The sequence below is a fragment of the Artemia franciscana genome, chromosome 14, assembly GCF_032884065.1.
Source record: "Artemia franciscana chromosome 14, ASM3288406v1, whole genome shotgun sequence".
In the NCBI taxonomy this organism is placed as follows: Eukaryota; Metazoa; Arthropoda; class Branchiopoda; order Anostraca; family Artemiidae; genus Artemia; species Artemia franciscana.
In genome coordinates this window covers 3,845,371-3,871,956 of record NC_088876.1, presented here as the reverse complement: position 1 = coordinate 3,871,956, position 26,586 = coordinate 3,845,371, and the positions used below count along the sequence as shown (strand labels likewise).

At 35.1% G+C, this 26,586-nt stretch overlaps 1 protein-coding gene across 5 annotated transcripts in view; it reads left to right on the top strand.

Annotated features, from left to right (window-relative positions):
- The first annotated feature begins 330 nt into the window (after positions 1–330).
- LOC136035188 (zinc finger protein 782-like) overlaps positions 331–26,586 on the top strand; it is a 38,695-nt gene continuing 12,439 nt past the window's right edge. The window contains exons 1-4 of one of the 5 annotated variants that reach the window (XM_065716766.1): positions 338–472; positions 2,790–2,969; positions 13,540–13,713; positions 18,797–19,958. In XM_065716766.1, coding sequence (XP_065572838.1) covers positions 2,900–2,969; positions 13,540–13,713; positions 18,797–19,311 — 759 coding nt within the window. In that variant the 5' untranslated portion in view covers positions 338–472; positions 2,790–2,899 and the 3' untranslated portion in view covers positions 19,312–19,958. Of the gene's footprint in view, positions 473–558; positions 661–2,789; positions 2,970–13,539; positions 13,714–18,796; positions 19,959–26,586 lie in introns of those variants that run through there. The other 4 variants (XM_065716763.1, XM_065716762.1, XM_065716765.1 and 1 more) reach the window with 4 other exon arrangements.

Here is a 26,586-nt window from a genome sequence, read left to right as displayed (position 1 = left end):
TTCTTGTTTGTTTTAAGTTTCAACTTAGCTCTTTACATTCACATGAAAGCTATGCTTTTTGTGGTTAATTGGGTAAATCACCTACGAATATCTGATCAAATTGACAAGCATACTTAAAAAGATTTAAAAAATGAACGGAACGTGCATGAGGGCGCCAGAAAAATCTTGGGGGGACAGGGCCCCCCGGATCCGCCCTAGATTCGGTGCCTTATTTGTAAATCGGTATCAAAAACTAGAAAAATTTTTAAGTTCGAATCACAGCTAATTTGGCAAATTGGTGCCGAAAAAACTACGTATGTTTGTACCGTCATCTCAGACGTCCCGACTGCGTAAAGCGTCAAACGAGAATTTCAAAATTGGAGAAAAACATGGAAACAAAAGAAAAGGGTTATTTATATTAAATAAGGGCTAATATATAAATTGGTTTTTCCTGCTTTAATCTCATTTAAGTAACTTGAAAGTCGAATCTTAGGTAAGTTTCACAAGTAGTAAATCACTGGACAATTTTTCATGAAAATGACAAAAAAAATTGATAATTTTTCATGAAAATGACTAAAAAAATGCTTTCAAAATGTAGTTTATGGTGAAGGTATCCTAAAAAGGACCCAACCTCCAATAAAATTAGTTTAGGTCACTTTTGCTATCATGGAAAGAGGCTAGGTCAGGAGAATTAAACTTTCATTAATGAATACAGGGCCAAAAACATACTCTGTGATGGTATTGGCAAGCCTATATGTTAAATCCCTTCTAATTTCTAAATCTTATAAATTTGAATAGACTGGGTAAGTTGTTCAAGTAGCTAAGCAATAAACATACCTCCATAATCAGAAATGCATCCCAAATCCAAAGTTAACATGTATTTACATCAGAAAAGAACTTTACCTCTACCTGTATGGGCTATATTCCAATTCAGGGTACATATTTGCACATTAGGGGGGGGATAAAGTTCATTTCTGACACAAATGAATGTTAAATTTGGATTCAGGATGCAATTTTTACTGTAGAGGTAGGTTTGAACTTTACTCCCACTCTTCCTAATGTGGAAATATATACCCTTAAGTGGTATATTTAGAGGTGGGGGGTAAAGTTCAGGTTTTTTTTTGCTGTTCATATTATTGACTTATGAATGAAGTGAACATACCCCTCATTGCCTTTTTAAAGCATTTTACAAATATAATAATCACTTCTATTGCAAATTTTGTTTGTTTAAAAGGTTAGGTAGTTTGTTTGTTTTAAGTTTGAAACCTAAGTTTTAAGCCTTTTATGTTTCAAAAAAAAAAAAATCTTTTGGTCATCTTTAAGAGCTCATAAAAAGGCTTAAAAAGGCATCAGGTGGAATGTTCACTTTATTTATAAGTCAATTCTAGGAACAAAAAAAAAAAAACTTACCAAAGTTCATTTCTGACACAAATGCATGCTAAATTTGGATTCAGGATGCAGCTCTGACTATAGAGTTAAGCTTATTTCTTAGCTACCTGAATATCCCATTAATATAGAGCTTATCCTCCTTTATTTTTCTCTGGTTTTAGTTTTTAAAATGCAATTCCTGTTATTTGAGTAGAATTTTAAGTTATATCAATGTTTTTTTCTAAATGTAGGAAACTTACTTGCTTGTACTTGTTGCATGTTCAAGCAATATCTAGGTTAATCACGGTGCCCTGCTGACTATGACATATCTTCTTCCAGAGGTTATACTCAAAGATGGATAGCTCTACAGTCTCTAGCCCTTGATGGCCATTTTCTCTGAATCCTCCAATTGCCTCCAGATCAGACTTCTGCAAGCCATGTTTTTTGGCCTCTTGTTCTCTTCTTCCATGCTGATAATGGCTGTCATTTGAGGCGTTTTCTTCTTACTTGGTCATCCAGTCTACATATGGTGTGGCCAAACCACATGAGTCTCCTCTTAACATTATCACAGACAAGTGGGAAATTCCTATATCTCTTCCTGACTTTGTCATTTGAGACTCTATCTGAGAGGCAGATTCCCAGGATAAAATACAGGCATTTGTGGTTAAAGGTATTCAAGAGCAATGCTCTAGCTGCTCTCAGTGGCTATGTCTCACCTCCATAGAGGAAAAAAGAGAAAACTATAGCTTCATACATGTGGTGCTTTGTTTCTGTTGAAATTTTGCTCTGGTTTTAGAGAGCCTTCCATAGTTGAAGAAAGATATTCCAGGCTGACAATATGCAACTTTGGGTCTCTTCCAGATATTTGCCAGCAGGATTTACCATTGACCCAAGGTATTTGAATGACTAGAAATCTTAAATCTGACTACTGTTTAGGGTCATGGGCATTTCTTCTTCCCCAGTGGTTTGCATGGTTTTGTTTTTGCTTGATTAATTTGAAGGCCTAGATTAATTTGCTAGATTAATTCATTTTTTTTTGCTAGATTAATTGAAGAAAGCAAAAAAACATTTCATTTCTATGTGTTTCCAATTATGAAACATTTGAACCTGCTATAAAACATGTTCCTGACCCACAGTTTAGACTAATTCTGATTGAAAAGCTATCACTTTGCTAGTGCAAAAGTTTTCCAATCTACCAAAACTCTGTTTTTATTGGAAAATTTTTATTGAAAGTTAGACATTCTGTTTTATTGAAAAATTGTTTTTATTGGAATACTGTTTCAATTTTAACACTAAATTTAAAAAAATGAAGACAAACTAATTATATTTCTAGTACTTTTGATTATTGAAAGAGTTGTAGCCTACCTTAGCTTCAACCTACAGTGTGATGAAATCAATTTTGTATTGCTCAAAAGATGTCATTATAGCTTATGTACTTCTAGGGATGTTTTGGCTCTGCTATATTGCATGAAAAAAGGTGTGGAAGATCTAAGTATCGTTCATAGTATTGAACATATCACAAGAAGCATTAACTCAGTACTGAGGCTCTACAATGGACTTTTCACAGGTTCCAAATATGGCTGAAGTCATTACTGTTGCTGATTCTTCTGTTATCAAACATGGTAAGTTATGCAGTTTAATTAAGAAGGTAAGCTTCCATGGTTTAGGAAATAATGTTTTTTCTCTTTTTTTGATTATTAAGTACTATCAAACTTGGTCATCTAACTCTTCTAATTGATAGGGCAAAAAGTGGTTACTTGGTAACACATAAAAGCTTAATTTACTAGGCATAATTTTCAAATTTGTCCCACTGATGCAAAACAAAGGAATTTTCAATCTAAATTTAATCAAAATGGCCTAATCAGTAGACAATACTTAGTCTCCCTTAAATGTTGTTTCTAAGTGACCCTTTCCACATATTTCCTAAGGCATTTCTTCACATATTTTGCAGTGCTTTTTTTTGAAATTCCTCATGATGCATCTTTGTCTTCAACTCCACTTTATGAAATGTGAAATTGTATTGAAAGAAGCTGCTTTAAGTATAGCTTTTTTGTATAGATTTTGCTTCATTGAATAGACAAAACCATCCAAGGATGTCTATGAATAGAAGAAGTGATCACAAAAATTTTTTTATATAAGAAAATCTTTTTTGTTGCTGCTTCTTATGAATTGAAAATTGTGGAAGGGTATTTGTATGATAGATGGTTCTACCTAAGTAAAGAGTAAAGTAGGCACAACATATTATTTTTGTTTTTTTTTATCTAAGCACTTTATATAATATGAGTTGTTGCAGAAACTTTGAAAGGAACTGATATGATTAGAATTTGAAAGTTATAGGTCCCTTTTGAAGAGGCAAAAGTGATTGGAGGGAAACCATCCCCCTTCATTTCCCCAAACACATCCCATCAAACTTTGAGTTTGCCATTTATATATATATAGATTTTAATAATTTTGTATATATTAAAGTTAAAACAGTGAAAACATTTAAAATGTTTTTTTTTCAGTTTATTACAATTTATGCTCTGATCTTTAGAAAACATAGGGGGCATCAGCCCTACTCATGTTGACTTCTGGTCGTTTTGAATTTAGTTCAGTTATTTATTGTTATTTATATTTGTTTTTTATTTCCATTTATTTGTTGATGGTGATTTGTGGTAGTTTTATGCCTGGAAAAGAATTCGACTTTATTTTTGCTCATTTTTGGTTCAATGCAGCTCTACTTTTCTTTGAAGAAATTATTAGCAAAAAAAGTCTTAATTATTTAAAAAAGTGACATGGAAACTAGAGAAAAAGTAAAACCTATAATTGTATCTGCTGAGCTCTGTATATGACGTTTTTTCCAGACAAGTCAATGGGACCTGTTTTAATCACTGCCAAGCTCCATTAGTAAATAATCTATTTAAATTCTGATAATATTAGGTTTTTCTGGAACTACTTTTGGCAGAATTATGTCTCATGCTATATACTATTCTCCTTATATTTTATTTTTATATTTCCTTTTCAACACGGCACTTTGTATTGAAGTTGCTATAGAAACTTGGAAAAAGACTCGTTCAATTAGACATTGTATGTTCCTGTGTCCTTTTTGAGATTCAAATGTGGTTGGAGGGCAACCGATCCCCCTACCACACACTCAAACTCAAAATAAAACCTGATCCAAAGTATAAGATATTTGTATTTGCTTAGTATTGTTGAAAGGTCCAATGAGTATGGCTCTCGTGATGGTAAGGTTCCAATGTCCCCTGGAGAAAGGGCTGTAAAGTTTTTAATTTGTCCCCTCTTTGCACATAGCTAGCTATTGGGAATAGGACATGTTTGATTCTTTTTCTCCTACTGGTACTGCTACTAAGACTAAGGATGTTAAAGTAAAATTTCAGGGAATAATGATGGGAAAGTTGAGCTAAAGCAAAACATGCTCTGTGCCTGCAGGTTGTCAAAATATGTCTCTAATTTTCAAGGAATGCAGGCTGAGAGGGAAGTTCTAGTGCTACTACTAACAACTCACTGCAAGCCGCCAGCCGTGACAAACATGGTTACGCACGCTCTTCCTCCATCTTAACTTATTCGAAGCATCCAGTAACTGAAGCTGTCCACCTGGTCAATCTTTCATTACCGAATGTATCTTTTCATCTTTACTTTTCCCTAGACTTTGCAACTTAGTTATTTTGCTCATGCTTTCATTTAGGATGCTTAAATCATCAGCATTTTCTTAGTCCAAAAAAGTTTTTCCTCCCCATTTGATTCCGTGTTCTCCCATTACCTTTCCTGTGCTCCTTAAGACAAACTCCATTATAATGATTTCATATAAAGGGGGATAGAACAAAACCCTGCTCAACTGCCGATTTAATGTGAAACCAGCTGCTAACCATTTCTTACTATAACCACAGCAGTGATATTCTTTTACATAGCACTAATCACTCTAACCTATTTACTCGGTACTCTATACATAAGAACTATGCTAAAGCTATCAGCTTTAGCATAGGACAGGCTGTCGTGTCGTCAGTAAGTATAAGTCGTCATTTATCAAATAATAAAACAATAAAAAAAGACAAATAGTATCTAACTTCGTTTTAAATACCGGCTACTAGCTAAATTGTGTAATTCTTATGCACTTCCAAATTGTTTGTGCCTTCCACCCTTTTAGCGTACCTTTTCGGCAAACTCCAGTGAATTTATTACCGGTATTCTAAATATCTCCTCGGCCTCCCCCCTTGGGCAAGTAATTCATGGGCCAATAGGAGATACGGTATTATAGACCATAACAATGCCATCAGCAGATGCATTGGAGCATCAGCAGCATTGACTTCTTCTATCAGCAGCATTGACTGCTTGATCAGAATTGAATGCTGGCTCAGAATTTATAAAATTGAGGACAAAAGGTGTTTGATAACTCAGGCACTTCTCAATTATTAACCTATGTCTGAAAATTTGGTCGACACATCCTCTACCGTTTATAAAACCGCACTGTTATTCTCTTATAACTTTGTCTATTGCATCTTTTAGTCTAAAAAAGTATCATATTGCTAAGTAATTTGCTACCTACAGAGACCAAGCTTATGCCTTGATAATTACCATGTTCACTCTTATCAGATTTCTTATAACGAGGTTTAGTTAGGGCACACTCTTTTTCAAAAGTTATATTCATAATGCTCAGTAACTTATTTCTAACCTCAGAGCCACCATATTTAAGAAACTCATTTTCCACACTATCAGTACCTGGGGCTATGTTATTATTTAATCCTTTTATTGCTGTCGCTAATTCTTCCTAATGAAACAAATCTTCCTTCACATCAAATGGATCACAAACTTTTTCATTTACTTCTATATATTGCTACTACTATTGCTTCTACTGCTTGCATTATTACCACTTCTACTTCTACCATTAGGTTAAGGATATTAAGGTTAAAATTTCGGGGAATCTTGAGAAAATGTTTATGTGAATCAAATATTGTTTGTACATGTACGTTGTCGAAAGGGCGCATCAGTAGCATCCCAGGAATTGCCTAAGATAACTGCAAAGAACTAGGTCGTGTGCTTGCCACTACCACTTCTATTGAAGCTAAGGGTATTATTGTGAAACCTTTAGGGAATGTCTATGGTTATGTTGAACTAAATAATACATACTCTGTGAATTAAGGATCTTAGTGGAATTTGTCAGCAATATCTCAGGAACAGCATAGAATAAGCAGTTAAAACTTTCAGTAAATGCTGAGGGGGATTTTGCGCTAACTAAAAGGTCTCATATGCTGAAATTATTTAAGGGCTGCTAAAACTGCTAATGCTTCTGCTGCCATTACTGCTACTAATAAAGTAAATTAAAACACCTCAAATGTATCCAGGTTGTCAAGAGAATATGGGCAGGATATATTAGGAATGAAATAGGTCTTAAGTTGTAACTGCAATGGAAAGATGGAAATTTCAAATACAAAGGTTGTCAAGAAGAAAAGATGAAAGCCTATACACAGGTTTTCAAATGGGTGTTCAAAAATATATCATTAACAGCTTTGCGTATTAAGCAGTAACTATCTGGGCTACTAGTTGTAGGGTTAGGGAACTGGGAAAGGTGTCCCAATGGGATATGTTCTATTTGAGTTGATCCAGAAATTTAAAAGTGGGAGTGTCAGGTCTGAATGTCTCTCGCTTAGTTTATATTCAAGGGTAAAAGAGGCACAGATAGAGGAGGTACATTTTAGAGCTGGGCTATCCAGACGGCATATTAAGTGGGTAATTTCTTGTTGAGGTGATTTTATGCCACTCGGGGGATGAAGAAGATATGCTAGAAGGGTTAGAACAAAGGTGGTCCTTAAAGTTGCCCAATGTGTAAAGGGTCGGAGGAAAGCTTATTGAATTTTTTTGGGAAGTGTGAAGAGTTAAGGGTTTTGAGAAAGGAAACTTTTGGAGTGGATGAGGGGAATGAACTTTTGGGTTGGAGAATTTTTGGTAAGTGGGTATTTTCTTAGTATTACGAATCTGGTGCGGTTTAAACGATCGAGGATAAAACATCGGGAAGACGTTATGTGATGAGTTTCGTTGTTTTTATTAATGTTTTGAATGGTTTTTTTGTGCTTTAATTGCTTTCATCAAAAGCCTAATTTGATTTTTTTTATTATATTCGTATGTTGTTAGTTGTATTTGTATGTTGTTTTATTTTGGCTATAGCTCGGCGGTGTTTTTGCGTCAAATATACTACTACTACTAAGGAATGAATATACATTGCTCAAAATAAAAATTATTTTCAGTAAAATGCAAACTGAGTTCAGGTTTTTTTGAAACTAAAGGGTGACGTTAGCCCTATTCCTCATTGTGGAGCTCTCTGCTCATTTTTGGTTTGACTTGGTTATTAAATGAAATTTTTGCTTTTTTCTGGTTTCATTATCATATTGATAATGATTTGTGGTAGGTTGAAATATTGTTGAATGTGCAAAACATTTTGAAAGTATGCATTCATGAAATATTTTTTGACTCAATACAGGTCATTGGCTTTGTTTGAAAAATTTATTTTGTTGAAAAGTTTTCTATAATTAATTAAATCGAATGGTGCACTATCGGCTGTGTAACAAACCCCCCGAGACTGAGGACAATAATTTGAAATTATGCCCCGAGGGCATACAAGGATTTTACAGAGGAGGTGGTCCTATGAACTATAGAAGAGACTCATTTGATTGGAAATTGAAAGATCTAGTTTCCTTTTAAGAATAAAAAGTAATGGGGATGACCTAGCCCTCCAAACCCCCCAGAGTCCCTCTTTTCCCCAACTGCATCTTAATGAAATTATGAGATAGCCATCTTCTTTAAAATAGTCCAAGGAGCATGTAGCAATTCCTTCAGAATTGGCTCCAAAGCCGAGAGGCAAGGGTTGCAATTTGTGCCCCAGGGGCATATAAGATATCTTTGGATGGGCTGTCGTATAAACCTCGGATGGGCTTATTTGATTGGAAATCAGTCAATTGCGATTGGAACTCAACCCCCCCCCCCCCGCGCTCGTCGTTTCCATAAGTAGATCATTAGTTATAAGGGAAGTCTAGTAATAGACTTTCATTAGTTATGCTATTGGGTATTTCATATACTTATAGTCATCATGGTAATGACCGTAAATTAGTTAATTCGTTCATTGTTTACGTATGATATAGGATATTATGAAAGGCAAGCCAATTTTTACATTTACTGTCCAAAAAGACGAAGGATAATCAGGTGAGCCTTCTGGAGAATGTTGAACTAAATAAAAAAAAAGGTTATGTGACTGCGGGTTGTAAAATTGGTTTAACTAAGAAATGACAAAAGTTTTTTGAGCAACACTGATTTTCCATTTACAAAATTATTGAAATATAATACAATACTCTATCATAGTCATAATCTGATAAAGGCGGCATTGGCCTAACGATTGATTAGAACAATTTGACTTCTAATTTTGAGATCGAATTTTTGAGAAATGATCGAAAACATTCAAAATTCATTTTGTTTTCAGCAAAGTGAAAAATATGTTCTGGTCCTTAAAGTCTTAATTAGTTTTTATTTATTAAAGCTAACAAAGTGAAAACTTTTCAATGTATTTTGTTTGCACTGATATGCTAATTATGTTCTGACCTTGAGAAAATAAGGAATTTGAGTTTTGAGTTTTATTTGTTAATTGATGGTGATATGTGTTAGTTTTACGCTTCGAAGATAATTTGACTTAATTTCTGTGAATTCTTGGTTGACTAGAGTTCTTTACTTTCATTTGGAAAACTTATTTGTTGAAAAAGCTGTTTTAAATTAACTTTTGTTCGTTTTTTCTTTTTCATAGAAAACGAAAATAATATTTCATACGTTTTGGTTTTTCTATAAGAATCCACATTTTTGGCTTGTAATATTTGTATTGGAGGAACTTTTCAACAATTTTTTAACAACAAACACCATTTTGAATATCCTGAGTATTGTTTGATTTATTTTATAACTCCGCTCTAGTTGACCAACAAATAAAACAATACCATTTCGAAAAATTCTATGTATTCTGTTCCATAGCCTGCATTAGCTTATAATCTTTTGATTTAGTTAAAACATAAGAACAGAAATAGAAATAGTAGTAGCCCTGAAAGTTTCAACTTAATACCCTAGGTTGTTCTTGGGGCATTGCTGAGCTGTCTTATTGGCAACCAGTGCGTTTCGGATTTAGTTTTAAATTATAATGAGCAAATTGCATAACTGGGGGGGGGGGGTTGACATGCACAATATCTCTAGAGACATAGTTACTGGACTGTTCTATAATGCTTGGCAAAATGACTGTCTCAAGATTTTGATTTGGCATGTTCAGAAAATGTATGGGCTAATGGGAAGCCCTGCTTTTCCTCCAAATACTTTCAAATCTTAAAAAAGTCACTACAACTTTCAATTTTTAATCGAATTAACTCCTTTAAAAGTTTCATTGATATTGCTGGCTATGATAGAAAAGCGCTGCCTGTGATATTGGTTATATACTTTTTTGAAACCCTGTCTGCATAGTTTTTTCGTTTAATGGACCCCCCCCCCTAAACGTTTCCTTGAAGTTTCGTCTTATTGCACTTGGTGTCAATAGTCACAGTAATCGTAATATTAGTATTAATACTATTGTCACCCTATGACTTGGAACTAAAGAATACTACGATTTAGACGTTTCAGAGGGAATATGTGTTGGAACATTCCTGGTTTCTACTGAATTTATTTGGTAATATCATTAAAGCAAAAGTAACGATCGGGATGAATATGAGAAAAAAGTTGTTTTGGCACCTATGACGTCATTCGGAATTACAGATAATTTTGATTGAATCCGGACAGCTAAAGCAAAATACATGGAGATACGTCTTTGGAACTCATGCACATAAACGAGATCCGAGGCTTGAGAAAACGAGTATCAAAGCGAATTCTAAACGAAAACAATGGACTGAAAAATCTGTCGCGAGAAGAAAATTCACAGGGATAATCACGTTGAATTGTAAATGAAGACTGCGGTTAGAAAAGCAGCATCAATAAAATTACATCGAGTCCCAGAAGAAAACAAATCCTATGAGCCTCGTGACTTAAAAGTACAGTACAAAGTGATAATTGTGTTAATACGTAAATAGACAATGAAATATATATGCCAGGAGCCTGAGTTTTGTTCGGGTCCTGGCACTCAGTTTATACTGGCACTCATTTTCTTTAGTTTTAATCATGAAATGTCAAATCAGTAATGATTTGACTCCCAGTACTATATATATCTAGTACCAGGAGCCTGAGCTTTGTTCGGGTCCTGGCACTCAGTGTATACTGGCACTCGTTTTCTTCAGTTTTAATCATGAGACGTCAAATCCGTAATTTCAATTGAAATAAATTTTTTACATGAATTCGGTTCCTCTTTCTTTTTAGTCCTATTCAGTCACAATTTGTTTTTCACATCTTAATAAACCTGGGATTTCTTGCGATTCTCATTGTTGCTTCTCTTTAAACCGCAGATTTTTTTTTGTCCATCATTTTTATTTTTGATTCTTCGTGGTGATTTTTGTCACATGTCTTCTAACCGTTTTGTGGTTGATTTTCGTTCATCATTACCTCGAACATGTTTTCCATGCCTTTTGCTTTAGCTTTTCGGATTCAAAATCTTGTCCAATTTTAAACAACGTCATGGATGCCAAAAAAAATTTTACTAGGTTTTCCCCGGTGATTATGCCTGTGTTTTAATTACGTTGTTATATAGTTCGGTAACAACCAGACATGTTCCATTGTCTCTGCCATCTGTATTGTTCAAATTATGCATTAATAGAACTTCTTTTTTTACTTTATTCTTCAATTTGAAGCTATAGGGTACCAAATCAGCAATTTAAATGGAATTGAGAAATGCTTGCATCATTTCAATTCCTCCTTTTTATTCTTCACGGGTGCTAAAATAACACGTTCTTTATTCTATTGTAATTTTTTTTGCAATATGTGAATTAAGCACTAAATTCTGGCGTAAATTCAATTTTTCCTTCCTGTTTATCCTTCGCAGACTCATACACTAAGCTAACACTTTCCTCGTTATATTATGATTGTAGTTTGTCTTACATATTCAGCTTTTACAAAAAGAAAAACTTGAATGCAAACTTCTCAAGTCTCAGACATTTGAAGCAAATCTGAAACACAAATTATAATATCTGAATACAATGAGGTATTTAAGATTCATATTTAATTTCGACAAAAACGAGATTCATTCATATTTAATTTCGACAAAAACAAGATTCATCCACTCATATGTTACTAGATCACTATGTTAGTGAAATTTATGCACATGTTTTACCTTTATTTTATAACTTTATAGCCTTAAAAAGGGTTTTAGGATTTATCTTATCAGGTTATATTTATAATAATTATTTCGGAATTCTCACGAGGTCAATATTTTCTCAACAGTCTCCATTACATGTTACATACAACAAACACAGTTCAATTTTATGCATCTTGAACTGAGACAACGTGAGACAAAATAAAATACTAGATCGAAACTATTGGGATGGGAAAGTGCACCAAAAAGAAAGACCCCACAAAAATTATAGAAGTTCGAATTATGATTCAAATATGTAGCCACATTCCGACCATGTAAATTTCTAAATGGTTTTCTATTTTGGTAGTAACAGTAGCTCATGAATTTTAACTCACTGTTCTTTTGTTTCTGTGCTTTAACCTTGAATTTAGTGTTTGTCTTCTTCTAAAGCCAACATTTATTTCACCCTGGGTATAGGAAGTAAAAATATTAATATCATTATTTAATTTATAACCTACATCCGATAATATCTGGTTTGATACTGAAGTGTGATTATTGCACTTACAAGAGCTCCGTTCATTTTTCTACAGGTTGGGGTATTCATTGAGGTTAATAGTAAGACTATCTATATTATCATTCAAAAATACTGTTAGGTTTTCATTTCAAAAATCTTAGGATTTATCTTTTGGTGATTTCAGTGATTTTTCCTTTGGTTATTATTATTATTATTTTTATTATTTATTGGAAAACCTGTCATACAAAAAAAAAAAGACGGAGTAATAAACGAAAGAAAAAAAAAATAAAAAAAGAAGAAATACACAGTGAGCGCGAAGACAAACACTTAAAAAAACACAACAAAAATATATTAACTACTGGGCCAATACCAATGACCAGGGATGGTTCAACTTTGGCAAACAGGAATTATAAGCACGAGAATTAACAATAAATTAGTAACAAAATTTAAAAACTACTGCACGATATAAGGTCATGACACAGACACACAAAAATGCAAAGTTTTAAACAAGACGGAGCAGAAGAAATAGAGAAAAAAGGAAAACAAACAAACAACAACAACATAAAAAAAGGAAGAGACTACAGAAATGGTACAGAATACCATCCATGGGCAGCCATATTCATTTTTTTATTGTGTTTAGCTATTAGCCTACTCTAGCTACTGCAATATTTGGGTCAGCAATTTTAAACCGACGGACGATTATTGAATTGCTTTTCCAGGGTGGAAGGCAGTTTAAATATTTTGCAAAACGAAAGAAGATTGAGCGTATTTTTGTTTGGTCAGTAATTGTTAATAGTTTCCATTAGGGTGAAATTTACAAAATGTGAGGGAGAGCTATTGCATTGAAAATGCTAGCTAGCAAATACCGGTTGAATCTGAACTTGAAGGAAATTATTGACGCATAAGAGGCAGAAATGCGGCGGGTTTGATGTTTATTAAGGAGGTACCGGGTGTGGCGTGAACCTATAGGGAGACCAAGATAGACAAGGTGATCGACAGGTTGAACCAAATAATTCCCAAGTTCGACTGAATTTATTAGGCCGCTCTCCAGTTAAAAAGGACTTTTTTCGACTTAGAAGAATTGAAATGTAGACCAAGCTTAAGGTATTCTGCTTCGAGAATAGAAAAAAAAGTCACTGACTCGTAGCAGGTTGCGACTAAGATTCAGAACATCGTAAGCATAGCAAATTAGTGACATATTTCTTGAGGATAAATTAACGAGGAAGGATATAGATCCTGAGTTATCCTTGAGTGGTGACATAGTTATCCTTTTCTCGTGATTTATCCTGTGAATTATTTTTGTCGGTTTGCCTAGCCAAAGATGTTAAGCATAATTTTCTCTTCTGTCATCTTTGTCCTTTTTAAGGGTCATTGGGTTGGTATAGTAGGATTTACTATTGAGTGTCTTTTATATTCGTTTTTAATTATATATATATATATATATTTTCAGAAATTCAGGAAGATTTACCAAGTAAAATTGAAGAACTCTTTGACATTCCAGACTTTTCTTTATTTCCTAAAGGGAAAGTGGACTCTTTTGATAATTTCAGCAATTCTTCAAGACTACCCAAAGTTGAACCCGAAGTCTATGAACCTGAAACCTCAACTTATCTTGACAATGAAGGTATATCTTAATCATATTTTTTTTTTACAGGATAAAATATATCGGTTCATAGTTTTTGAAAAACACTAGGACAAACGGACGAAACACTTGGCCTTCAGGCTAAACTCAAGATAGAACTATCGTGTTGGTACAACGGAATAAGCTAAATTAATTTCGGTCTCACTTGAACGTTTTCACATGGTCAGTGGTTCTGTCAAGATATTTTTCTGAAATTAAGAATATAAAACTAAAGATTTCCATGTTAATATTTATCTCCAAATATCATTTCTTTCGTTGTTATCCTCGTTACAAGATGATAGACGAGAAATTAACTATTACTTACGATGAATTAAACAGTAAAAAAAATAGAGGATTTCAGAGTCGGAACTCTGATCCAATCATGTGAAAGTTCAGTTAATATTTTTCCCCGGTGTTTAGCAGGAAATCAAAGCATCAACATCAAACTCCTAGAAAATAAGATACATTACTAATGGATTTTGACGCATAGTCTAATTATTATAGGCCTATTGCTTTTGTGCCCAAGGTCTTTTTGAAGGACGATCCTTTAACCCAACCATAGATGTGGAATCTCTTTCTCAGACTCGAGCGCCCTAAATAGAAGTGGACCGAACTGGTGCTAATTAACAGCAAACTCTTAGTCGACTATCCAGAACCCGTAACTTCCTAATTTCGTAGCACGGGGTTAACTAGGATAGTTGCAACTCGACGAAGACTCGAGTTGAAGACTCGAGTCTTCGAGTTGAATAATAGAGCTCTAAAAGAACCATAAATAATACCGTAAACCAAACAATGCATATGAAATGAGGATGAGGAAGAATCAACATTAGTATAGAGTAGAAAAAAACTTGGTAGTAATTATAATAAGTAGAAACCAAGAAAGTAGAGAAACACGAAGGACAAAAGTTGACATTAAAGCATCAGAAAAAAACAGACAAATAAACAAGGACTTTAAAAGTTAAAAAGATTCCTGAAAACAATATTAGAAAGAATAAGAGAGAGAGATATCAGCTTGGAAAGAATTCCAAAAAAGGAGAAATAATTGGAAAAGAGAAAACAGGAAAAAAAAACAAAGGAGAGAAAGGATTCTCTCTATATGGATTGTCATGGTCGCTTATCATCTAACCGCAGACAATGGGAACTTCTTATTGACGTCATGGTGTCATCCTAAGTTCGATACAACCACCCTTTAGAAGTTTTAATTTTTCTGTAAAGCTGTGACCTATTTATATCGTTTTTTCCAGAAATGGCAAATGCCAGTTTTAAGAAAAAAACAATGAAGAAAGAAAATCGAGCATAAGTCAAAACAAGTAAAAACCTGACTTTTTCACAAATATTGCCTTTTACAGGGTTGACAGTGGAGTCTGCTCAATAAGATTGCATCTCTGACTTAAACCTTATTTAGTCATTTTTCTATGATTTTTGATTCTTCTAAAAGCCCTCTTGGCCTCCTGCAACTTTTGGATTTGTAAGACAGAGAATTTTTCTTCAGAGCATTCAGTTGAAAAGAGCTCGATCCAAAATTGTCGATTTACTCTTTAAATAAATTCTAGATTGTTTTCCACCCTGAACAAACTCTTCGGATATAGTGTCGAATAATTAGAACTGTTTTATTGTATAAACAAAATTAAAAAAAAATTATAGAGATAAATATAATTAAGCTATTTCAAGAATCTACAATAATTTATAAAAGTAGAGGGTTCACATAGTTTATAGGTATTACAGTAAATCTCTTTTTATGGCACTTGGTATTAACCAAGTGACATATAGCAATCGCAAATTCTGTCGGTCTGTCTGTTGGTCTATCGGTCTGTCGGTCTGTCTGTCGGTCCCGGTTTCGCTACTTTAGGCACTTCCAGGTAAGCTAGGACGATGAAATTTGGCAGGCGTATCAGAAACCGGACCAGATTAAATTAGAAATAGTCATTCTCCCGATTTGACCATCTGGGGAGGAGTGGGGGGCCCGTTAATTCGGGAAAAATAGAAAAATTGAGGTATTTTTAACTTACGAACGGTTGATCAGATCTTAATGAAATTTGATGTTTGGAAGGATATCGTGTCTCAGAGCTGTTATTTTAAATCCCGACCGGATCTGGTGATATTGGGGGAGGGAGTTGGGAGGGGGAAACCTAAAATCTTGGAAAACACTTAGAGTGGAGGGATCGGGATGAAACTTGGTGGGAAAAATAAGCACAAGTCTTAGATACATGATTGACATAACCGAAACGGATCCGCTCCTCTTTGGGGTATTTGGGGGGGGGGGAGTAATTCTGAAAAATTAAAAAAATGAGGTATTTTTAACTTACGAACGGGTGATCGGATCTCAATGAAATTTAATATTTAGAAGGAACTCGTAACTCAGATCTCTTATTTTAAATCTCAACCGGATCCAGCGTAATTGGGGGGGGGCAGTTGGGGGAACCGGAAATCTTAAAAATACTTAAAGCGGTGAGACCAGGATGAAACTGGATGGGAAGAATAAAAACCTTTATAAGATACATGACTGACATAACCGGACCGGATCTGCTCTCTTTTGGGTAGTTTGGGGGGGGGGGGTTAATTTTGAAAAACTAAAAAAATGAGGTATTTTAAGTTACGAACGGGTGATCGGATCTCAATGAAATTTGATATTTAGAAGGATATCGTGTCTCAGGGCTCTTATTTTAAATTCCGACCAGATCTGGTGACATTGGGGGGAGTTGAGAGGGGAAACTTAAAACTTGGAAAGCACTTAGAGTGGAGGGATCGGGATGAAACTTGGTGGGAAAAATAAGAACAAGTCCTAGATACATGATTGACATAACCAGAACGGATCCGCTCTCTTTGGGGTAGTTGGGGGGGATTAATTCTGAAAAATTAGAAAAATGAGGTATTTTTAACTTACGAACGGGTGGTCGGATCTCAATGAAATTTGATATTTAGAAGGATATCGTGTCTCAGAGCTCTTATTTTAAATCCCGACCGGATCTGGTGACATTGGGGGGGGGGGGGGTTGGGAGGGGTAAACCTAAAACTTGGAAAACACTTAGAGTGGAGGGATCGGGATGAAACTTGGTGGGGAAAATAAACACAAGTCCTAGATACATGATTGACATAACCGGAACGGATCCGTTCTCTTTGGGTAGTTACAGTCGGGGGGGGGGGGGGGTAATTCTGAAAAATGAGGTATTTTTAACTTACGAACGGGTCATCGGATCTCAATAAAATTTGATATTTAGAAGAATATCGTGTCTCAAAGCTCTTATTTTAAGTCGCGACCGGATCTGGTGACATCGGGGGGAGTTTGGGGTGGGGGAACCTAAAATGATGGAAAACGCTTAGATTGGAGGGATCGGGATGAAACTTTGTGGGAAAAATAAGCAGAAGTCTTAGAAAAGTGATTTACATAATTGGGACGGATCCGCTCTATTGGGAGGGGGGGGGTTAGTTCTGAAAAATTAGAAAAATTGACGTATTTTCAACTTACGAAGGAGTTATCGGATCTTAATGAAATTTCATATTAAGAAGGACCTCGTAACTCAGATCTCTTATTTTAAATCTCAACCGGATCCAGCGTAATTGGGGGGGGGGGCAGTTAGGGGTACCGGAAATCTTTGAAAATACTTAAAGCGGTGAGATCAGGATGAAACTGGGTGGGAAGAATAAAAACCTGTCTAAGATTCGTGACTAACATAACCGGACCGGATCTTCTCTCTTTTGGTAGAGTTGGGGGGGAGGAGGTAATTTAAAAAATTGAGGTATTTTTAACTTATGAAATGGTGACCAGATCTTAATGCAATTTGATATTTAGAAGGATCTTGTGCTTTAAAGCTCTAATTTTAAATTCTGACCAGATCCTGTGACATTGGGGGGATTGGAGGGGGAAATCGGAATTCTTGGAAAACGTGAAAATTGGGGTATTTTTATCTTACGAATACGTGATCGGATCTTAATGAAATTTGATATTTAGAAGGAATTCATGTCTCAGAGCTCTTATTTCAAATGCCCACCAGATCTTTTGACATTGGGGGGAGTTGGAAGGGGAAATCTTGGAAAACACTTTGAGTGGAGAAATCGGGATGGAGCTTGGTGATAGAATAAGCAAATGTCCTTGATATATGATTGACGGAACCGTACTGGATTCGCTCTCTTTGGGGGAGTTGGGGGGAGGGGTTTAGTGATTTGGCGAGTTCGGTGCTTCTGGACGTGCTAGGACGATGAAAATTTGTAGGGGTGTCAGGGAGCTGTACAAATTGACTTCATAAAGTCGTTTTCCCAGATTCGTACATCTGGAGGGCTAAAGGGAGAGGAAAAATTAGAAAAGATTAGGTATTTATAACATACGAGTGGGTGATCGGATCTTAATGCATTTTGATATTTAGAAGGACATCGTGACTCAGAGCTCTGATTTTAAATCCTGACCGGCATTAAGCCTCTTATTTTCCTTTTAAATCAATCTATTGATTCATAGAATTTTGTTAGAGCTCATACCATATGATCTCGTGGCTCTTAGCTCTTCATACCTCGTCACAAGTGCCATATGAGCTCTTAGCTCTTGTTCTTTTAGACCCTACTATTAAGTAAGTTTTTTAATTTTCAAACTAATTTCACTCACTATAACGCTATAATACATTACACAACAGAAAAAAAAATAATTCTTTTAATTTTCAAACTAATTTTACTCACTATAACGCTATAATACATTACACAACAGAAAAAAAATAATTCTTTTAATTTTCAAACTATTTTACTCACTATAACACTATAATACATTATACAACAGAAAAGAAAAATATTTAAAGAGAGCGCCAACAAAGTGAGTTACACTCGTAAAGTAAAATGATGTAACACCAGAATTCCGAATTATTGAATAAAGAAAGGAATAAAGAATTGGAATTGTTTTAAGAATAATGCTTCAGATTGGCTTTCATATATTAAACAGTAAGGTGAGTTTTATTAAAGTAGATTTTATAATAACTGTGTAAGGCTAAAATGTTGAAAGCTGAGTTGTATGCTAAATACAAAAAGAAGTAAAAAAAAAAAAAAAAAATACAAGTATTTGTAATTTTGCACGAATTATATATTATTATAGTTCCCTTTGTTGCAGCGTCCTCTGATAATGATATGAACAAACAAGAATGGGGATTACCTAGTATGCCAGGTCTTGCAAGAACATGTCTAAAAAAAGAAATGAATTTGAACTGTCAAAACGAGATGCCAAGTCACATTTATGTATTTGCAGAAAATAATGTGGCAAAACAAGAGGTTTTTCATACTAAGGAAAAACCTTTCGAATGTGATATATGTAAGAAACGTTTTGCTACAGGTGTTATTTTATCCTGTCATCAAATAACTCATACTGGAGATAGACCTTTTGAATGTGATATATGTGAGAGATCATTTCGCCGAAAAGCCCATTTATCTTTTCATCAAAGAACTCATACGGGAGAAAAACCTTTTGAATGTGATATATGTAAGAAATGTTTTACTTTGAGCCACGGTTTATCCAGTCATAAAAGAATTCATACGGGAGAAAAGCCTTTCAAATGTGATGTATGTGAGAAAAGTTTTAATACAAGATCCTCTTTCTCTCGTCATCAGAGAACTCAACATCTCATGTAAGATATGTTTTACTGATAGTTCCAGTTTATCTTATCGTCAAAGAAAATCACGTCATTACAGGAAAAATTAAAAGAGAAAGATCTTGAGATCATACTTAAGGCACACTAGAACATGGAATATTATGAGTTGAACTCGACCATACGCTTAAGCTTAGAAACTATGTTCTCTTAACTGTCTTCTTGTCTGCTTTTTTGTTTATCTAAAAAAAATATTTTCAATTTTTGGCAATTTATTTATTTTTTAAGCTAATTTTATATATTTTCACTATTGTCTTTGTGTTTATGTTTTATTTTACTTTTATCCTATGTAATATAAGGAAAAATCTTACTCCAAAAGATATTCTAAAAGAAGACATCTTACATATTACTTTTATGAACACGGGTAAATCTACTTAGAAAATTTAGGAGTGTATTGTTTTGCTGATTGGTTGAAATATGTTTGGTAAAAAAAATGATATTTTTACCAAAACATGATTTGGTAAAAATTGCCTTTGGTAAAAGACAAACATGATTTAGTAAAAGATTGAGTACAAGATACTCCAAAAGACTCGAACCTCAGGAAAGGGAATTTTGAAATTTGGGAACCGCTAAATTTAAAATGACTAATGTTTTCAAATATCGATATTCAAATATATCTATTTAATTTTACCTCTGTTTTTATAGCTATCAGTATTTTTGAGAGACTTAAGCAGTGTTGCCAGAAAATGAAACCTAAACACTAGATCCTTTGAAAAGTATGCCAAAATCTTCGAAAAACCAGCTTTGCCATGGCGATGAGTTCCTAAAATATTAAAATTGCCCAAACTTGCTTGCTACATAATGATTCTCGGTACTGCAGCCCCAAAAATTTTGCTCTGCGATACGATACGTGCTCTGCGATACGAAAAAATTTTGCTCTGCGATACGATACGAAATTTTGCTCTGCGATACGTGCATGTTTCGTTTAAGTGTACTTGGACTAGTTTTAGGTCAAAGTCTAATCTTATTCTAATGTCTGGTTATTTCAAACTTACGCCAATATTTCGAAACGAACGCAACAAAAAGGTGGCCCTGGTTATATCAAACTTCGTGCCAATCTTTCGAAAAAAAAAAAATGTGAAAAGGGCGTTAAAAAAATATGTTAATTTCCCTGCCTTGTTCCAAAACGCTCATTATTTCGTATAAGACGAAAGATTGGAAGGCACGTAGCCCCTCCCACCCCAATTTTTTCTCAAAGTTGGTCGATCAAAATTTTGAGATAGCCATATTGTTAGGCATAATTGAATTGCCCAGTAATTATACTTTTGGGGATAACATGACCCCCCACAGTCCCGGTGGAAAGTTCAATAAGTCCTGAAATTTATCCGTTATAAACACATAGTATTTATTATTGGGAAGTAAACAGACATTTTTTGGGGAGGAGGGGCGATTTTTTGCTTCGGGGATTTTCCACCGGGATAATATTCCCGGTGGAAAATCCCTGAACTCTACTCAGATACGATACGTTTGAAGCCAGGGAGGTATACGCACCCAGGGTCTTACTAGCATAATTTTTAATTGCCAGGTTTAGAGTTTCTTTGAGGTTTGCTCCAATAGCCATGTCCAGGTAAGTAAGACTGCTATAAAAAGGAACCTCAGTGCCAGATAGACTTGTTGAGTTTCTATTCCCTTTATAATTAAATGGTAGAACAATTGTTTTATCAGTAGTAAAGCTTAAACCAATGTGTTCGTACTCTTCTTGGAGAAACTCAAAAGCTGAAGAGCGTCCATCACAAGTGGAGGAAAACATAGTAAGTCACCCACAAACAACTAACGAACGGTCACCTCCTTTGAAGATAAATGTGCAGTTCAACTTATCCTGAGCACCGGTAACACAATTATTAAACAAAACTGGAGAAGTCAGAGCTTCTTGGCGTACAACTTTTAGAATCGGGAATAGTTGACTACCATCTTTAATTCCAGACTTCAGATTTCTATGCATGAATCTTAAACAAGTAATTACCGCAGCATCAGTACCTTTCAAAAGTGCCTCAAGCAAAACTTGTGAAAATATACACGAGTCAAAAGCTCTTGCAATATCAAGTGCAAACAAGACTAAGAAACCATCTCTTTCTTCAGTATCCTTCAGCACGTTTTAAGCAGAAAGAGAGCATGCTCTCTACCTAAGCCTTACCCAAACTGACCAACAGGGGGGGGGGCAATATCCTTCAATGTCCCTTATCAAAAAAGACTCAAATAGCTTGAAAGTTGTACATGAGACGGTAATGGGGCGAAAAGAACTGTGCAGAGAAGTGTCTTTTTTGCCATTTTTAATGATGGAAGTTATTTGTCCGATAAAAATTGCAAAGGGACTCACGGACAAGGATCTTCTGAGACAGTAGTGCCAAATGCTGCTCGATTAAAGAACCTGGAAGCTGCATGTGTCTTGCTGAAATACAATCAACACCGGAGGAAGATTTTTTGTTTAATTTCAGAATCAAAGAGTGAACAGCACTTAACGAAACAACCAGAATAGATTTCGTCTTATTGAAAAAAAAACAAGGTCAAGCAGTTTTTCAAAAAGCTCCATTCTTTTGTTGGGAGCACTGAACTCGCTTGTGAAATATTCAACCCGCATATTTTCAGGCGCACAAGCACTCTGGGCTTTGGTAGGCTTGCTATACTTCCAGAGGTTGTAGGGGTCTTCAGCAATACAGATTATATTTTTCTAGATCAGTGTTAACTTAAGGTTTTTCAGTTCCTTGTTAAGTTTCTGCTTTGCATGGAGTATCAGGTCATTTACTAAACATTCTCTCGGGAGACCACAATTGTTCCAAACAGAAAGCCATAGCTTGATCAAATTACATGCATTCACTAGATCTCTGTTTTTTTTTTACCAATCTTCTAGCTGAGACTTTTTACGAACACGTCGAAGAGGAACGGCGCTTATTTCAGCACATCTCAGCGCGTGATTTATTTGTCCCAAGTAAAAAGTGACCTCAACTGAGGTTTTCTTTTCACTTTGTGGCAGTACAGCACGGTCGCATATAAAGATTGAAAGGCACTTCGATTTTGCTCAGAATCTCGTCAGTGGCTTTATTGAAAAACTCAATTGACACATTTTCCCAATCTCGGTAGGAAAAGCAATTTGATTTTGTATTTTGAACCATTGGTGGGGAGGAGTAAAAGCAAGTAGAGATAGGAAGGTGGTCAGAATTGAATCCTTTTTTTTAAAACTTTGACCTCGTGACTGTCAAACGAAGCAACAGCATGGTCTAAGTTAGAAGTTGAGGAAAGCGGCCCAGTGTATGAAAGGTTTTCAATCTTAGGCTATACACAATAGTCGGGAGGAACGTAGCCTCAAAAGATTTGTGATCGGGGAGATATTATGTTAGTTATATCTACATTAAAATCTCCGCTAATGATAAAAGGCCTAGAGGCAACTTTATGAAGAAATCTTCCTAGAAGCTTGTAGGCAGAAGCAAACCGTAAATCATACTGTTAGCTGTTATAATTTGTAGGCATATGAATATTAATTACTACATGATTTTCAAGCTTAGCGACAGTAAAGTAATCAGTCTGCTAATAGCTTGCAAGGGTATCAGAATAGCGATAGTGAGACCACCAGATGGTCTGCCTCTCGGTCTCACACTTGCATTACCAAAGAGGAAATGGAAATTAGAAAATAGTTGTAACAGGTTTCGGCGGTTTTCCGACAGATATGCTCCTGAATCAGAACTAGGTCATGAGACTGCAAGAACTGCGAAAGAGTCGGGATTCGATCGGTAACTTTTCCATTAATGACAAAATTCGCCATCTGAATCTCATTTTGAATTAAATTTAACTTTCAGCAGAGACTCTGCAATAGGGTGTTAGTAACTATAACATGGATGGCTGTCGGGTTCGCAAAGAGCATATTTTGTTGGTTTCTGACAGGGGGCTGTTGTAGAGCTTCTGTGACCTTTTTTTCCGCAGACGGAACAACAAATATTGTTTACTTGAAATATGTCGGTATGATTGGCACTTATAGCATCGAAGGGGTAGAAACAAAAACTCTTGATTGAGTTTCGAAACCGATCACTAATGGGAACTTCATTGCTCGTAATAAATCCTCTTTTGTTTCAAATTTCAGCCTGAAAGATCTGGTAGGGCCACTTTCAGTGGCAGATCTAAAGGGGCGGGGGCGTGCCCCTCCCCCTCTAACGTAGTAGTGGATTTGCGGTTGGGTCCGCTTGCTCTAGTTTGGGTTGGGACGAAAGCTATTTTTTTGTAATGGGTTTTTGATAGTTTAGTTTTTAATAATTTGTTCATTGTTAAGACTGTTTCTTATTGGAAACAAGCTTGAAGCAAGGTTTTAGTTGCTTTGTGTGGTCTGCCACACAAGTATTCAGAGGCGCCATTTGGACCAAATCTTGGGGTGGGCATAAACTCCATCTTGGGTCCCCCGACTCACTTCGTGTCGTATAATCATCTAGGAAACGGGCATTTGACAGAACTCGAGAATTTTATTATGTATCTTACCTACTTTCAAAGTTTACAATAATTAATAGCAAATAGCGTAATTACCCCGAGGGTCGTCAATTAATTATGCTCTTTGGTTAATAGGTGTGCAGTGATTTTAAATCAATTGGACAGAATGGATTATGTTGGACATAATGGATTATTATGGCCGGCAAAGGACCCTTTGTGGTGGAAGCTTGGGCCCCCTGGAAAATCTGGGATGGGCATTTGCCCACCCCTGACCCCCCCCCAAATGGCGCCTCTGCAAGTATTTACTTCCAAAAAGTATTTAATTAAATTTAAGTTTATAAAGAGAATGTGTCCGTTTTACCACAAAAGCCAAATGGGAGGTAAAAATCTTCATTTCGTAATAACAAGGAGGGGAAATTTAAAATCCTTACTTATTTAGACTGTCGAAATGATATTTCTGGATTGTGCTGTCACAACGGGGCTGAAAAGCAAAATATTTATTTTTGTTTTCGAGGCTTGCTATAGCACTGGGACAAAGAAACTAATATCGTTACTTTTTTGGCTGTGTGTTTTGTTTTTTGGGTTCGCCTTTTTTGCGAAACAGGTTAGTTTTTAAAACATTGTTGTTGCTTTAGGAGATTAAATAAAAAAAAACAAGTTTTTTGAAATGAAAGTAAGGAGCGACATTAAAACTTAAAACGAACAGGAATTACTCCGTATATGAAAGGGGCTTTTCCTCCTCGATACCCCGCTCCTTACGCTAAAGTTTTTTATTTTTTTTAAAAGTAGAGCTACGAGAAAGAATCAAACTTTAGCGCAAGGAGCGGGAAAAGCCCCTTTCATATACGGAGTAATTTCTGTTCGTTTTAAGTTTTAATGTCGCTTCTTACTTTCATTTCAAAAAACTTGTTTTTTTTATTTAATTTCTTAAAGTTTTTGAATTAATGTATGTCTGATTTTGGCTCTCCGTACATAAATTATTAAAATGAAATTTGCATATTAATTCTTTTTTTGGCTAAATGGCTTTCTCTTAGTTTTGATCAGACGATTTTGAGAAATAAGGGGTGGGGAAGGAGGCCTAGTTGCCCTCCAATTTTTCGGTTACTTAAAAAGGCAACTAGATCTTTTAATTTTTAATGAACGTTTTTATTAGTAAAAAATATACGTAACTTAAGAATTAACTTACGAAACAAACTTTTATATTTTTATATTTTTGATTATATATATGAGAGGGTTGGTTCCCTCGTTAATACCTCGCTTTTCACACTAAATCTTGTTTTTCCCAATTCTTTAAGAATGACCCCTGAATCAGAAAGGCCGTAGAATAAATAGTTGAAATTACTTATTTTTTTTTTAGCATAAAGAGTGAAGTATTTATTTCCTCCTAAATACCTCGCTCTTTGTGCTAAAGTATTTTTAGAATCCCTCATATGCGTAATAATCTCTGTTCGTTTTAAGTTTTAATGCTTCTCCTTACTTTCAATTGAAAAAACTTTTTCATGTTTATATTTTCATTGTTTTTTTTTTTAATAGTAATGCTAGAAAATCCTGCGCCCTTTTCATTGAATTTCTCTTCCCCCATGAAATATTCCTCCAAGGAAAGATCCTCCCATACAGCCCCCTCCCCTGAACCCCACACCCAAACCAAAAAAATCCGCCTGATAACGTCGGTACACTTCCCAGTAACCATTACTGTATGTAAACATTGGTCAAAGTTTGTAACTTGCAGCCCCTCCCCCAGGGACTGTGGGGGGTAAGTCATCCCCAAAGACATAGTTATTATGGTTTTCGACTATACGAAACAAAATGGCTATCTCAAAATTTTGATCCGTTTACTTTGGGAAAAAATGAGCGTGGGAGGGGGCCTAGGTGCCCTCCAATTTTTTTGGTCACTTAAAAAGGGCACTAGAACTTTTCATTTCCGTTAGAATGAGACCTCTTGCAACACTCTAGGACCACTTGGTCGATACGATGACCCCTGGGAAAAAAAAAAACAACAAACAAATAAACACGCACCCGTGATTTGTCGATTGGACCTTGAAATTTTTTCTATAGGGTTCTCTGATACGCTGAATGCGATGGTGTGATTTTCGTTAAGATCCTGTGACTTTTAGGGGTGTTACCCCCTATTTTCCAAAATAAGGCAAATTTTCTCAGGCTCGTAACTTTTGATGACAAAGACTAAACTTGATGAAACTTATATATTTAAAATCAGCATAAAAATCCGATTCTTTTGATATATCTTTTAGCATCGAAATTCCGATTTTTAGAGTTTCGTTTACTATTGAGCCGGGTCGCTCCTTACTACAGTTCGTTACCACGAACTGTTTGATTTGTGCAATAGAAAGTAAATGTATGAGAAGTGCAAAAATTATTAATTTGGATTTTGGTGAGTAAATGATGGCCAGTTTACTGCCTACTTTCATTTAATTAAAACTCTACATTATATGACAAATCCCCTCTGTTCATCCTAAAATATTAAAATAAAGGCCATACTCTTTAAACTTTAATAAAGGTTCGTGTAAGTATATACTTAAAACTAAGTATATGAGGAAAAATACCCCTTCAAAGGTTGCAGAAATCATTTAAGAAGAATAGATTTTCGAAAAATTGTTTCTAAATGAATGCAGATAATTATTTGTTTATTTATTTTTTATCTAACTGGTATAGATCGGTTTCTGACTTCTCAGTTTAAATCAGTGGAACGGGATTGATTTTTTTCAAACATTTAAAAATGATAAAAAGAGGAAATTCACACAACTTGAGTTAATCACGGAAAAAGAATGCAACTAGAATATTACTTCAAATTTCTCATATTCACAATACGAACCAGTCACAAAATATAGTT